General features: G+C 37.6%; 1 protein-coding gene across 2 annotated transcripts in view; it reads left to right on the top strand.

Annotated features, from left to right (window-relative positions):
• LOC124787289 (unconventional myosin IC) overlaps positions 1 to 16,533 on the top strand; it is a 416,281-nt gene that overhangs the window by 333,928 nt on the left and 65,820 nt on the right. For both annotated transcript variants that reach the window (XM_047254329.1, XM_047254328.1), the window contains 3 exons: positions 2,168 to 2,283; positions 10,912 to 10,982; positions 14,529 to 14,734. In XM_047254329.1, coding sequence (XP_047110285.1) covers positions 2,168 to 2,283; positions 10,912 to 10,982; positions 14,529 to 14,734 — 393 coding nt within the window. The remainder of the gene's footprint in view (positions 1 to 2,167; positions 2,284 to 10,911; positions 10,983 to 14,528; positions 14,735 to 16,533) is intronic.

Here is a 16,533-nt window from a genome sequence, read left to right as displayed (position 1 = left end):
TCTGTTAAACTTCCTGGCAGATTAAAACTGTGTGCTGGATCGAGACTCAAACTCAGGACCTTTTCCTTTTGTGTGCAAGTGCTTGGCATAGCACTTGCCCATGAAAGGCAAAGGTCCCAAGTTCGAGTATTGGCCTGGCACACAGTTTTAATCTGCCAGAAAGTTTCATATCAGCACACACTCCGGTGCAGAGTGAGAATTTTTATTTATTTATTTATTATCATCCCAATGATCACATTTGTGATATAGGATTTGTCAGGGTGCATTTTTACAACTGTATAATATCTTTACAAAATTTGTATCTGTGCTGAATTCATATTAATCTATCTTATGTTTAATACAATATACAATTAATAAGTGTTTTGATAACATAATTTCTTATGCACTGATGTAATTTCATTTGTCACATTAACTTAAACATATATTGTTATACAGTTGCGCAGAGATATTCACTTATGCTGTAATAACATTTGTCAAGCATGTGGTTCTTTATAACAGTTTTAAACTTATCCTCGTTTTCCAGCTCTTTGATATGTTTTGGTAGTGCGTTAAAAAGTTTGATGCCTTGATTACATACATGTTTCTGGCTTTGGGTCCTTTACAGCTTGTATGTGGAGATCTTTACATTGCCGTGTATCGTAATTATGGAAGACTGTATTGGTTTTCATTTTGTCCTGATTTCTTTTGACCACCAACAGACATTTCAGAATGTATAATGATGGAATTGTTAAAATTTTCAAAGCTTTAAAAAGGGGCCTACAATGTGTTTGAGGTGGGCTGTGGGTCATTATCTGAATAGCACGTTTTTGTAATTTGAAAATCTCATTTAGACGACAATTTGTTTTTCCCCAGAATACTATCCCATAGGATGCAATCGACTGAAAATAGCCAAAATCTACTAATCTGGTACAGTCATTACTACAAACTCTTCATTCAGAAGTCTGTTGCTAAGGCAAAATATTAAAAGTTTCTGGGTGTATGCATTGATGAGAAAATGAATTGGAAGGAATACATTGACGATCTACTGAAACATTTAGTTCAGCTACTTTTGTTATTAGGGTTATTGCAAATTTTGGTGATAAACATATCAGTAAATTAACCTACTATGCCTATTTTCATTTACTGCTTTCATTTGACATCATATTTTGGCGTAATTCATCATTAAGAGAAAGTGTATAATCAGAATAACAGCTGGATCCCACCCAAGATCACACTGCAGACATTTATTTAAGGAACTTGGCATATGCACAGTACCTTTGCACTACATATATTCACTTATGAAATTTGTTATTAACAACTCATTCCAATTCAAAAGTAACAGCAAAGCACTAAAGGATGATATTCACTCTTCTGGGTTAAATCTGACATTGACACAGAACAGGGTGAGTTATGCCGGCACAAAAATCTTTGGTTGCCTACCATATAGCATTAAAAGTCTGACAGATAGCTAATCAGCATTTGAAAACAAATTAAAAGAATTTCTGAGTGACAACTCCATCTGTCAATGGATGAATTGTTAGATATGAAGTGGGAGGGGGATTGTATTGCATAAAGAAAAGTTATGTTAAGTCGATACATTCCACATCATTACAAAATGTCATGTTCCTGATCTAAGGAACAAGTATTAATGTAATGTAGTGTATGTCAGATAAATTACAGACATAATATATTTTTATATAAAATATTAACAGAGTATGACAGGAGTAGGTGAGGATGGAGCTGGAAGTTGGCCATTGCTTAATAAAAAGGAACGATCCTGGCATTCACCTAAAACAGTTTGCACTTTTTATTAGTTGGTGTTCAACCACCCTGGTGTATTCAATAAAGATCAAACACAGAAAAAGCATATAATTTCAACTAACAGTATTGTGTTGCTGGATTTACACTCTGTTTCGCTGGTATTGACTTGACTGTTTTTGCCATCTCTCGTTTGTTTCTACTACTCTATCAGCTGCTGTCACCCCACATCTCTTCATATTCATTTGTAAAGAAGAGTCTTCTTCTTTGAAATGTTTTGTGCATTCACATAATGAAAATTACATTTTGCACATTATATGATTACAATAATGTTTAGTCTACTTGCAGAAGACAGGAAGTAACTTCAAAGTATGTAGTTGGCAACACATTTCTAATATGTTATGAAGGTCCTTTTTTTGTATTCTTTCAGACATACATTGGAACTGTGTTGATATCAGTCAACCCATATAAAAATTTGCGAATTTACACTGCTGAAGCAGTTAAACAATATAAAGGTCTACATTTTTATGAAGCTTCACCACACATGTGAGTAGAATTTAATTCTATTTTCCATACTTGTATTTAATGTATCTCATGTGTACATGTATACTTCTCATTGTTCTGCATTGTTAATGTCTCTTTGGAAGTATCCTGATTTATTTACTTTCAGCAAATTTGTTCACTTTCAAACACAATTATGCTCTATCTACGATGTTTTTATATATAGCACCAGCAGTATACTAGTTGAGAAAAATTCTTAAAAATACATCCCCTAAAGAGTTGTTCCATGTCATTGAAATACATATGGCTCAAGGTAGTATAGAATCGGAAATCAGCCCATTGTTTACTTGAATTTAAACGTGCATTGAAAGTTGCTTTTTCATATTGTGCAACTATATTATGCAACTATGATGCTTAAAACATTAGTATGATGTTTACTTTATATATCCATTCACTAAAATCATATTCATATGGTTTTTACTTTATATAACCATTCACTAAAATCATATTCAAATGTGAGAACACAAAGTATAACACTGTGTTGTGATGCATAAAATTTTGCTGGTATGTGTCCGCTATTTTCAGTTGCATAATCAATTAATTAAACATAACCATTAAAGATGAAAAATCCCTGTATTTAATACTATGTGAGTCATCTACAGATATTTCATATTACACTTTATGAATTTCATCTAAGAATGGAACGCTACAGTCTCAGAAATTCAATTGAGGATGATACCTTGTTAATAATATACCTTAAGGGTGTCCACCCACAAAAGCTGTAAAGCACACTAGCCAGAAGATACCGAGAACAAGGACTCTTAAAGTTTCATGCACAGCTCATGTGCTGGTTCATTTATACATTATGGCAGCACTATGAAATGGCTGCACCTGCAGTGGACTCATTTGCTACGCAGGCGATCTGTGCTCAGTCGTACTTTCAGGTAACTTTATATTTTGCTTTTTAATTGTTTTAATAATTATAAAAACTTTTAAATAAAGTTAATTACCTAAAATATTATCTATTAAATGACAAAGTATTTTATTTTGTCTATGGAATGACTGTTAGAGCTAATTAGCATAAAATATGTATTAGAATTAGTATTTTGTTTTTATAAAGTTGAATAATTTCATATGCATATAATGGAAGAAAATTAAAGCTTTAATTACCTCTCTAACAATTGCTTCAGGTAGGGTTTTATTTATATAAAAAATTTACGGTGTCTTTTTTTATTTGTCAGTTTCGTATTTTCCATACCAGATCAGAATCGTGCACAATTTATGAAGGATGATTGGTTACACAAGCAGTCATTTTTTAAAAGATCTGTTGGAAAACATATTCTGTTAACATTCATGAAAACTTTTCTTGCATCAGAAAGCATGGAACTGTATGAGGCATACTGGATGATGATGATGATGCACTATTAATTGTATTTTTATACGGTATTCACGGGAACTTCTTTTTGTATTATTTTCAATCAGATAAGTGCAATTTTCAACATGCTTTATTAGATTGTTTGCCTGTCTTTAAAAATAGTTGACACAAGATTGAAGAAGAGTAGTGCATGTTCGAGGAATCACTTTAAATGTACATGTTGATGATTTTTCATCACCCTGAATCATTTCATCATATAACTCAGGCTTTTCTTGTCCACCCCTACCACAGTGAAGTTCAAGAATGAACTGCCATATTAGTTAAAGATTCTGGAGGTGTAAGGATGGGGCAAGTGTGTATATATGCTGTAGCAGTAAGGACCACTGTTTGATTAATTCCATGAGGGTCCTGAGCCTTATTAATCATCTGTCTGTGTGTATGTACACTAGGGCAAGATCTATACTCTTCCATGTAGAAAACAGTTCTTCAAATTTACTACGAATGTTTTTAACCTCTCCACAGCTTATAATACCATTGGATATGTAATAACATTTTAATGACAATAGTAACAGTCATTTCATAAATAAAATAAAATTCTTTGAGATTTAATTGATGATATTTTAGGCCATTAATGTTATCTAAAAGTTGTTGTAATTTTTAAAACAATTAACAAAAAAATAAAGAGTTACCTGAATGTAGGCTCTTCAGAGCTGTTTTCCTCAGAATCTTTTGGCTAATGTGCTTTAAATCACTAACCTGCAAACAGAATTTATAAGACGTTAACCTTCGTTGTTAGTTAAAAAAAAAATTGTGTCATATAATACTTTGTCTAATGTAATATCTTGTATAGACACCTTTTATTAACCTGACACATTCTACATCATTATGAAGTGTCGTATTCGTGATCTATGGAACAAGTACTAATCTAATTGAGGGTTGTAAAAGAACACCATCCAACTCTCTTTGGATGATGAGGAGCATTAATCAAAAGGAATGTCATATGGGGGAGCATCATTTCTCATTATCAGCAGCAGCATTTATTGGTCCATCATGAACCATTATATACTTTAATTCGATAAAGGACGAGTCAAATTAAACACAATCTGAATTTGAATTTTTGAGTTCTGTGTTTTACAAATTGATAATTCTTCTATTGAGTAAAAACAGAGTTCAGAAATTAATTAATGTTATTTGCGAAGGAATTTTTATGACACTGATGCTTTAAATGAGTAAGCAAGCTACTGAATAATTTAACTATTGTATGTAAAACACTTTACTGATATGTTTCTGCTCTAAGCTGATATATAGTGGACATTACAAGTGCTTCTTGTGTTGTGGGCAGGGATATGTTTGTTATTTCACAGTTCCCCATGTCTGTTTAGAAGGTACTCATTTGCAGACAGGACTCAATCACATATGTAGACTTGGCAGATTAATTATTTTCAGTCAAATGAATAGTAGTGTACATTATTCCATTTTCTTTTAGTTGCAAATAGCCCTGACAGATTTTTTTTCTGAACACTAACGTTTTTCCCCCCTCTCTCTCCTGAAGGGATTGTGTTGTCCCAAACATATACTAAGGCAATGAAGTAAAGTATGCATGATATGTCTGAACCACTGTTGACTTGCTTGCACTTTGACGTAGGGTGTATACGGCTCGGGACAACCGGGAAAAACCCGGGAATTTTTTCATCCAGGAGAAAACCAGGAAAAACCCAGGATATTTTTAGAATTCCGGGAATTTTTCATTGTTTCAGTTTTCAGTTAAATTTTTGTAATTTTGACTGGTAAGAACCAATTCTCTAACAAAGGATATTACTGTATCCCACTACTGCAGAATAATACTTCAACAATAAAACATAAACGAGAGAAAAAAACGAAAATAACTTAAATTGCAAAGGAAATGCGCCATGGAAGACTGTGCAGTGCTTCATAACAACAAATTGCCTCCAATGAGCGTGAAGTGGCAACTGTTTACAATCGATTTGTTTTAGCAGTTACACGTGGGCGCATGTGCAGTTGAGTCGCTTTTGAGTAGTAGATTCTCCTACTTCTGGCTACAGGAATGTGGCTGTTGGCTGGTGTGTGTGTGTGTGTTTGTGTTTGTGTGTTTGTGTGTTTGTGTGTGTGTGTGTGTGTGTGTTTGTGTTTGTGTGTGTGTGTGTGTGTGTGTGTGTTTGTGTTTGTTTGTGTGTCTATCAATATGCCAACACTTTCGTTTGGTAAGTTACATCATCTTTGTTTTTAGATATAGCTTATTCATATGACTTTGAAACGCCTCCCTGTTGGTTTCTGAACATTTTTGAACACATTTTAAGTTGATTGGGTTTGCGAATGATCAGCATTGTTATAATTACTAGCGAAATCCATAGATTCAGACTTCCAGCATGGAAATAAACGACTGACAGGAATAACAGGTGAGAAAGAATACGTATTATCTCCTCGGTGTATCCAAGAAAATGAAATTTTGACAGAAAATTTTTGGCCAAATCACTACACTTGTAAGGACCAGTAGTACAGTCCCTGGCTAGCAGCCGAGTAAGTTCTATTCTGGAAGTAACGCGGAAAACATTTTGTCGAACACGTAATAAGGCCTAACCAGAAAATAATCGCGGGATAACTAAACCTGTCATTCTGGCAGGGTTAGTGAAGTTAATTGGCGAAAAAATTTTGACAGTGGCAGCAATAGCTACAGAATTGGTGATGACAAGATTGTTTGTTAGAATGAGGTAGGAGAAGAAATGGGGACATCACACAAATTATGGAAGAATAAGACAATTCCAAATTTATAAAATTTCGTAATACTACTTTTCGATCTCATGCTTGAGAAGCTGGTGCATACGAATGAAATGTGAAACTACACTCCTAGAAATTGAAATAAGAACACCGTGAATTCATTGTCCCAGGAAGGGGAAACTTTATTGACACATTCCTGGGGTCAGATACATCACATGATCACACTGACAGAACCACAGGCACATAGACACAGGCAACAGAGCATGCACAATGTCGGCACTAGTACAGTGTATATCCACCTTTCGCAGCAATGCAGGCTGCTATTCTCCCATGGAGACGATCGTAGAGATGCTGGATGTAGTCCTGTGGAACGGCTTGCCATGCCATTTCCACCTGGCGCCTCAGTTGGACCAGCGTTCGTGCTGGACGTGCAGACCGCGTGAGACGACGCTTCATCCAGTCCCAAACATGCTCAATGGGGGACAGATCCGGAGATCTTGCTGGCCAGGGTAGTTGACTTACACCTTCTAGAGCACGTTGGGTGGCACGGGATACATGCGGACGTGCATTGTCCTGTTGGAACAGCAAGTTCCCTTGCCGGTCTAGGAATGGTAGAACGATGGGTTCGATGACGGTTTGGATGTACCGTGCACTATTCAGTGTCCCCTCGACGATCACCAGTGGTGTACGGCCAGTGTAGGAGATCGCTCCCCACACCATGATGCCGGGTGTTGGCCCTGTGTGCCTCGGTCGTATGCAGTCCTGATTGTGGCGCTCACCTGCACGGCGCCAAACACGCATACGACCATCATTGGCACCAAGGCAGAAGCGACTCTCATCGCTGAAGACGACACGTCTCCATTCGTCCCTCCATTCACGCCTGTCGCGACACCACTGGAGGCGGGCTGCACGATGTTGGGGCGTGAGCGGAAGACGGCCTAACGGTGTGCGGGACCGTAGCCCAGCTTCATGGAGACGGTTGCGAATGGTCCTCACCGATACCCCAGGAGCAACAGTGTCCCTAATTTGCTGGGAAGTGGCGGTGCGGTCCCCTACGGCACTGCGTAGGATCCTACGGTCTTGGCGTGCATCCGTGCGTCGCTGCGGTCCGGTCCCAGGTCGACGGGCACGTGCACCTTCCGCCGACCACTGGCGACAACATCGATGTACTGTGGAGACCTCACGCCCCACGTGTTGAGCAATTCGGCGGTACGTCCACCCGGCCTCCCGCATGCCCACTATACGCCCTCGCTCAAAGTCCGTCAACTGCACATACGGTTCACGTCCACGCTGTCGCGGCATGCTACCAGTGTTAAAGACTGCGATGGCGCTCCGTATGCCACGGCAAACTGGCTGACACTGACGGCGGCGGTGCACAAATGCTGCGCAGCTAGCGCCATTCGACGGCCAACACCGCGGTTCCTGGTGTGTCCGCTGTGCCGTGCGTGTGATCATTGCTTGTACAGCCCTCTCGCAGTGTCCGGAGCAAGTATGGTGGGTCTGACACACCGGTGTCAATGTGTTCTTTTTTCCATTTCCAGGAGTGTATTTCCTAACATAAAGCTTTTTGCTTGTAGTAAGACTATTAAGCGTTTGATATTGGCACTTTGTGAATTATATTCTGTCGTGTTATAAAAATGGCCATTTGTGCCAAAAACAGTCTCCTTTATTTGGTGTGGTAAAAAATTGCTGCCATATTAGAAAGGCCTATTTTGTTTTATCTAGCAGACAGGACAAAATAGACATAATCAGTTTGAGAAACCACACCAGTCTTGGGTATTATTTGTATTAACAGCTTTTTCAATGTTAGACAACGACATTTCGACTTTTCATGTAGTAAAATGTTTGACGAACTTTGATGAGGTAATAGATTCTTTCGCAGAAAGGAAGGCACGCCATGTAAAGCTGTAGCAAGATTAGAGAGGAAAAAATGCTAGGAGCTAAGGTTTGAAGAAATGTGTAATTTCTTGCTTATCTCTTGTCAGTATTGGTTTTATATATCCTATATTTAGTTTTATGTCACACAAAACAGCAAGTTATTAACTACTAGGCAATAAACAGTTAAGATTTTCTGAAGAGTTCTTGTTCTCTCGATTACAAATAATCCCATCCGCTATTAATTGTGAGATTTTTTAAAGAGAGGCAGGCTGTAAAACCGGCAAACTGGGAGCAGGAGAGCCACCACAGGACATTTCAACTTACACTGTCCTGAATATAGTTCGGACGTGCAGTAGAAATATGCTTTATGAAGAGGCGTGGCACTGCACTTTGGCACACTTAAGACCAAATAATGTCTTACATTTCTTCGAATACATATGTTTTATGTTTCATACTTTTCACAAAGATGTGCTCTACAAGAAGAACATATTTTGAAAGTTCGAGTTTTTCTAGTATTGGCCTGGTTCGCAAATGTCGTAGATCCGTGGCTGATGCGCAGAGCAGTCTGAGTTATAGTGGGTAGTCTCCACGTGACCTGTGTTCACATTAGTGATTTTGCTGTTTCCTCTCCCTTACTCTCACGCCAAATGAAAACAGAACGGATATCTGTGGCCTGGAACTATCAAGTGAATTAAAACACATTCAGATAATTAAGGAAGGCTAAATGATGTCGTTAGTTTCAGATTTTATTTGATTCCCACCTTTCTGGCAGTCAAGCATTAATCGCCTTGCGTAACAATGAAGTTATTTTTGTCTGTTTGCTAAAGGAATTTGACTTTTGTTAACCTCTTCCGCAGAGACAGTCAATGTATTTGAAACGAAATGTTTAATTCCACAGTCCTGGCTAGTTTCAACTGTTCACTGCATTTCAAGTGCACGTTTTCATTTTCTAGCATGTATGGCATTATGCCATAATAAAGAACCAAACATGATGTAATACAGCACTGGTGCTCCAAGAAAATTTACATCCCGAAAATCGCACTGAAAAGCTTAATATCAGGTCGAGGTCTACTTCATTGGGAATCTGGACATACGAATGTGCATTTAAGTATGCACTTTAAATGTGCACATTTTAGTATGGTTCACGAAATTCAGATGCTCTTGGAGTATCCTCTGATGTGCATGTTTCTTTTATGAAATAATGTATGATCTTTTAATATTTTACACGTACGTACACACGGGCTTCCTACGTCATGATAGCTACCCAAGCACGGTGTCGCCTGGTATCTGCGCTCTCTGGCAACTGCTGAAATGAACCTATTTCTAACAGGTCGCGGCAAAATATTGTGAATAGTGGTTTGAAAAGCGTTACTTTCAAAGTAAATATCCCTTTCGTAAGTTGGACTATGTGCAAGAATGTACCATGAATTTATTAAATCACAGAGCATTTGACTGTCTTTTAAAAATCAACTCTTTGATGAGCCATTTAGAAGAATTTCGAACACTGAAGATCAGACATTTATGACATTATTAAAAATTTTACTGGCACATTTGTATGATATATCTTAAAGTGTAACACGCGCAAAAAAGATCAACAGTATATGCAAAAGCTTAGCTTCTCTTGCAGCTTCAGACCGATATTATATGTGAAAGCTTTGCTTTTCTTGTAGCTACACTATGTATATTAATTTAAATTATTAACTTTCCCTGTTTGTGTGTTCGTGCTACTTAACAAGTGATGTTGCTGTTGACTGACTACATGACGTATGCTATGCTCTGAATATCCACTGTCATCTGCTGGCGAGATCACGTGACATGAGCTATGACTGGCTTACAAAAGCACATCGCAATCTCGATTTCAGTGATTTGGAAAGTAACATGCGTTGTTTGGTGGAATTCCAATGTAAACTTTCGTAATACGAAAATACACAGTGTACATGTTGCTGCACATCAAAGATATTTCCAAAACGTGTCTTTTTTCCCGAGTTTCGTTTCCTAAATTGCCGGGAAATTGTATGCCTGTGTATAAAACCATAACCATTCAAAGGATTGATAAGGGAAAATATACTGTCACCTGGGAGAGAGCGTATTTTTAACCGGGAAATCCGGAATAAATCCGGAATTTTTTTTTTCCGTGACCATGTATACACCCTGGTAGCACATGAAAAGCAAACAAGCCTTTGAAAGCTACATTTCAAGAGCTCTTCCACATGGCACTCTCATTTTCTGTTGATTTTTAGCCATAGTCTTGGTTCTTTAGTTCCACTGTCAAGATTTTAAATTGTATCAAATTCTTTTCCATATTAGCTGCGTTGTTCTGGTAATAGAATTACTAGCCCACAGACTTAATAGGTGTTATATTGATGATATTTTCCACTAATGAGCATTTTGTGTTTAAATAGTGTATTTCACAGAGGAAAGAAGCTGCATTTACAAAGACGTTAAATTCTACCAAGATTAAAATTTTAAATTTACACTGTTCTTTCATACAATTATGAAACGTTTAGGTCCGTGTGATGTGAAAATTATCCATTGCAATAATATTTCTGTAGTCTTCTCAATCAGCCAGTTGTTATAATTTGTTTCCTTTTCAGTGCTTGTCAGGAAATCATTTTTCAACTGCTGTTTTGTTAATGTGGAAAGCTTCATACAAAAACCATAATCCAGTATTTTTATTTTTACAGATATGCCATATCAGACACTGCACTAAGATTTCTTTTGGAGGAAAACAGAGAGCAATGTATTCTCATATCAGGTAGATAATTGTTTTTTTTATGTTTAAATGTGTTATGGAAATATAACTGAGTTGTTTGGGGATCAACAATGATAAGCCACAATGAGTAAATTTTACAGGAGAGCCATAAAGGTTAAAAAATATTCCATAAATCAGGTGATTGACATAAGAGTTATGTTTATTGTGCTTTTAGGTACTACATACATTTTCTTGTCACAGAGCACTTTAAACTATTGTACACTGTGAGAAAACAATATTGAGTTCAAGGAATACGTATAATTTTGTGGCTTGTCATTGTATATCACCAAAGTGTCAGTGCCAACTTTTGGCTTCACAATTCATACTGTTCTCATCGTAATCTAGTTGCATTGTGCGTGTACCTTTGACCCTTAAAAATAAAAATTATGTCCATTTTGTAACATATTTATGAAGCAAATTGTATTACTAATATCAATATTATTATTTGCTGGCTCTCCTAAATAACAATGCTCATAATTATCATCATTTAAGTAAAATTATAATCATTTTCAAATATTTGTTAATCCTGGTTAATAATTATGTCACAGTACATAACACATTATGCCGCCATTTACATTTAGCCGTTTTACTCAACTCCGGCATCTGCTGCTGCCATCGAAGGATTCCCCTTCTTAGCAGAGGAGATGGGCACCTGTCTAACAACAGGGGTTAAGTCTTCCTCCTTGAGAAATAAAAAAGAATGCAAAAATTACTGATAACGTGAATCTATGAAACAATCTGAACAATACAGAAATTTAACAGATATACAGGGTGTTACAAAAAAGTACGGCCAAACTGTCAGGAAACATTCCTCACACACAAAGAAAGAAAATATGTTATGTGGACATGTGTCCGGAAACGCTTACTTTCCATATTAGAGCTCATTTTATTACTTCTCTTCAAATCACATTAATCATGGAATGGAAACACACAGCAACAGAACGTACCAGCGTGACTTCAAACACTTTGTTACAGGAAACGTTCAAAATGTCCTCCGTTAGCGAGGATACATGTATCCACCCTCCATCGCATGGAATCCCTGATGCAGCCCTGGAGAATGGCGTATTGTATCACAGCCGTCCACAATACGAGCACGAAGAGTCCCTTCATTTGGTACCGGGGTTGCGTAGACAAGAGCTTTCAAATGCCCCCATTAATGAAAGTCAAGAGGGTTGAGGTCAGGAGAGCGTGGAGGCCATGGAATTGGTCCGCCTCTACCAATCCATCGGTCACCGAATCTGTTGTTGAGAAGCGTACAAACACTTCGACTGAAATGTGCAGGAGCTCCATCGTGCATGAACCACATGTTGTGTCGTACTTGTAAAGGCACATGTTCTAGCAGCACAGGTAGAGTATCCCGTATGAAATCATGATAACGTGCTCCATTGAGCGTAGGTGGAAGAAACTAAAATGAGCTCTAACATGGAAAGTAAGTGTTTCCGGACACATGTCCACATAACATCTTTTCTTTATTTGTGTGTGAGGAATGTTTCCTGAAAGTTTGGCCATACCTTTTTGTAACACCCTGTATAAAGGCAAACCACAATAACCTCTACAGCAGGTACTTTTGATGCCAATCACATGTATAACAGTCATTAACGGTTAATGGACTCTAGATTAATGTCCTAGGAATTTTCACATAATTCATGGTTGCATTAATTATTATTGTTGTTGTTGTTGTTGTTATTTGATAGCACAGCATGTACTGCACTGTCACAATAAGCCACAGTGACATGCTATAATATGGCAGGCCACATACTTACATTTTTTTATGGTTACGTCTGATGAGATGTCACATGGATCTGGCTGATAATCAGCATCTGCAATGCTGTCATTGCATGAGGATTCACTCTCAAAACAGTCTGCCTTATTGTGGGCTCCACAATGCATGCTTTCATCCAAACAATTCATGCTGTTTCCTTTGCAACACACCCATCTTGCTGCAGCGTATGATGCTAAAGTAGAAAAATGTTGTGCTGTGTCATGGTGTAATACGTAACAACAGGGTGTGCACTGTGAAGGGTCTCCTTTAATAAATTTTGACAATATAATGAAATTGGATCTACACACCAAGCTACAGCAGAACACGCAAGCATTATAACCTTTTTTATGCACATGTTCTGCCGCTGCTTGGTGAGTAGATTTTTTATCTATCCAATTACATTATCTTTTGTAAGTTGTTTGATATTTTCAAAGAAGATTTTTTTTTAGAGACCAGATGAATGAGAAGATGTACTAGTAATCGTGAATTGTTGCATCCAAAGGATATGCTCCAATAATGATGGAAAAGAAAGTAATTTTATATTTTTTTTAATTAGAGAGACTTCTGCAAATGAAGAACATTTATTAAATATCCATCAGTATTAAATGATTGCATCAGGCCAATGTTCAGTGTTTGCTGTTGTCTGTTAGTTGTAACGATCTACCATGTAAGCTCACTTAAATTCACATATGTAAAATCTTTAACTGGAGTTTATCGGACTTTGTTTTATTAAGTGCAAGTTTATATTCCAATCAAGAAATAGTCAATGACAGAAAGTACGAAGCACTTAGCTCATTCAGTTACTGAACTATCTGACACCCTTGTGCTTAAAATGGCCAGAAAATTAAACACATATATTGAATGAAAAGCTAGAATGAAGTTTAAATGTGTCTAAGAAAGTTACACACTCCCCTGAAAGTAATAGCATTATTACTGAATGGATAATATAAGGTTTGCGGACCTTACATCTAGTTCAGACAACAGCCAGAAGAAGGATAGTGAATTGCTTAAAAAATCAAAATTAAGTGCATTTCCTTAAAATGTGTAACTGACTGTATCTTTGGTTTCTAATTAAAAATTAATCCATTACTAATACGGATGAAAAAAAGATAATATTGTCCTTTGTATATAACTACATATATGTGTACAGATAACACTAATGTTTGATAGAGACAGTGTTCTAATCAATTGGTATAGCTGCTCTCTCTTGGGTCCTCCCCCTTCCCCACTCCCTTCACCAGTGGTTTGCCAACCTCTAGGGGATATGAAAAGTGTACAAATCCCAATACTTCTCTTTGTGTGGCTTACCACTACCTAGCACTGAGCGCCTCGGTTAATATAGTAAATATAATTATTCTTGTTTGTTATTCAGTTGAATTTGTGTGTTTCATTTCTATTAATCTCAGATACTCTTCCTATCATCAAATTTAGGGAAATGGAGGTCACCAAGGATATCTGTATCTTTTCTTATGGTCACGTCCCTTAAAAAGAGTGTGTCTGAGGTTAACAAACAAAGTCGCTTTTAGTTAACATTATGTTTATTACTTCACACATACTAATGTAGGGTATGGTTAAGAAATGTATTTGGATCTTTATTAAAAATGTTATGGAAGTTATGTTGGTTTTATAACAGCCATTACTGTCTCATTTGATTGTAAGTAGCAATTTAGCCCTGACTGGTATAAAACCAAAATTACTGCCCTGCCATATTTTTAGGTCAGTATATCACCGACGAGCATTCTGTTTTTCAGTCTTTTAGTGGTTGTCAACATACAAATGTGTTACAGGTGAATCAGGATCAGGAAAGACTGAGGCTTCAAAAAAGGTTCTGGAATTTGTTGCTGAAACAACAGGGCATACACGTGAAGTGGACAGAGTAAAAGATAAATTGTTGCAGTCAAATCCAGTACTGGAGGCATTTGGAAATGCCAAAACTAACCGCAATGACAATTCTAGTCGATTTGGAAAATACATGGACATAGAATTTTTGGAGGTTTGCGTTTATTGTGTTTGTAATATTACACGTTACTTCTTCATAACAGTATTTTTCCTGAAAATATAATGTAGAGGTTGATTTACTGTTCATCCACATATTAACTTGTGTAACACTTAACATTCCTTTTCTGTGCTTGAATATTGTGGTGTATGATTTACAATTACTGCGTGAAGGAACAGAGTGGCTTTGACACTGGATTCATATTTAGAAAGAATGAAATTCTGCTTATTCGAAAATAGATTTTCTTTGGTTTCCATAAACCAGTTCATGTCATGATGGTGTATTTTGATGAATATGGCCATGATCAGTTTTGTTCCCCAGTTTTTTGTCCAGTCGAAGCTTGTGTTGTGTGTCTGACCACTTCTCCATTGACGAGGTATATCAGGTGTCTGGAAAGTAACTAGGTGTTGAAAAAAAAGGTGAATAAATTCTACATTTGCAACACTGATCTATTGAATGCATATGTTGATTGCTTATGTTGTTATATAAGTAAGTGGATGCATATTTTAAGATGTGCTGTATGCACCTGTGATGATGCGCGGGGTAGCCGAGCACGGTCCGCGCGGCTCCCCACACAGAGGTTCTAGCCCTCCCTCGGGCATGGGTGTGTGTGTGTATGTTGTCCTTAGCATAAGTTAATTTACGTTACATTAAGTAGTGTGTAAGCTTAGGGACTGATGACCTCAGCAGTTTGGTCCCATAAGACCTTACCACAAATTTCCAAAAAAAATTTTGCACCTGTGATGCCGACCAATCGTCTCGGACAGATTTGGAATCCAGAGTCCTTTGAAGGAAGTCATGAGGGATATTGCAGGTAATGTTCTGACTCTGTGCTTCCATTCTCCCAGTGTGTAAGATTTCTTCCGGAAAACCTCACATTTTGCCCGGCCCTAAGTCACCTAGTGTCAGGTCTGGGCTTCTTGCAAGCCACACATAAGGTCCACCACATCTTCTCAGTGGAGATTCTGGAAACTTTTTATCCAACCACATATATACAACATTTGCAGAATGAGGTGCTGCTTCATCTTGCACAAAAATAATACCTTCAGTGTTATACTATGCAGATACTGTGGGCCAAACATAATTTTTGAACATCTACAGGTAGCATTCTGCATTAATTGTTTTGAGAGAGATAAATGGCCCAATAACTCTTATGTCAGTCATTTTGCACTGTAAAATCACTTTTGGTCAGACTGCATTTCTCCACTGTAACACCAGGATCTTGCTCCACCCACAACTGACAGTCGTGTCTATTCATAAAACATCCCACTTAGAATACAGCCTCGTCACTCCAGAGGATGTTATTAAACAACTGAAGCCAATCTTCATGCCAACCCAACATCGAGTCTCCATACTCCATTCTGCTATCGCAGTCTTCCAGTGTCAGCTATTGCACGTGATGAGGTTTCTACATTTGATAATTCAGTTCTTTGTGCAAGACCTGATATGTAGCATACCTTGTGAGTCCACTCTCAGTGGTGCCTGGCATGTTGATTTCAAAGGGCTGCTTGTAAATATTTCCTGCACATATCTTCTGGTAAACCTTCCAGGATGTAAGGTCGTGGTCCATGAAACTCTTCAGCTCGTAACGTTTCGTCGAGAGCTGCGCTAGACATCTTCAGAGGGGTGTTTCTCCTCCGGTGAGTCTTGCCGACTGACGGGTCGGACGTCTGAGAGCGACTTATATATCGTAGAAAGTGGGCGTGAGCAGAATTACACGTGATATGCAGAGATGATCTTTGTCGGAGATAAAAGTTAACTATCGATCGTGATCTCGTCACGGATAAAACTGTCTA

The sequence above is a fragment of the Schistocerca piceifrons genome, chromosome 1, assembly GCF_021461385.2.
Source record: "Schistocerca piceifrons isolate TAMUIC-IGC-003096 chromosome 1, iqSchPice1.1, whole genome shotgun sequence".
Classification (NCBI taxonomy): Eukaryota; Metazoa; Arthropoda; class Insecta; order Orthoptera; family Acrididae; genus Schistocerca; species Schistocerca piceifrons.
This window is presented reverse-complemented; position numbering and strand designations above follow the sequence as displayed.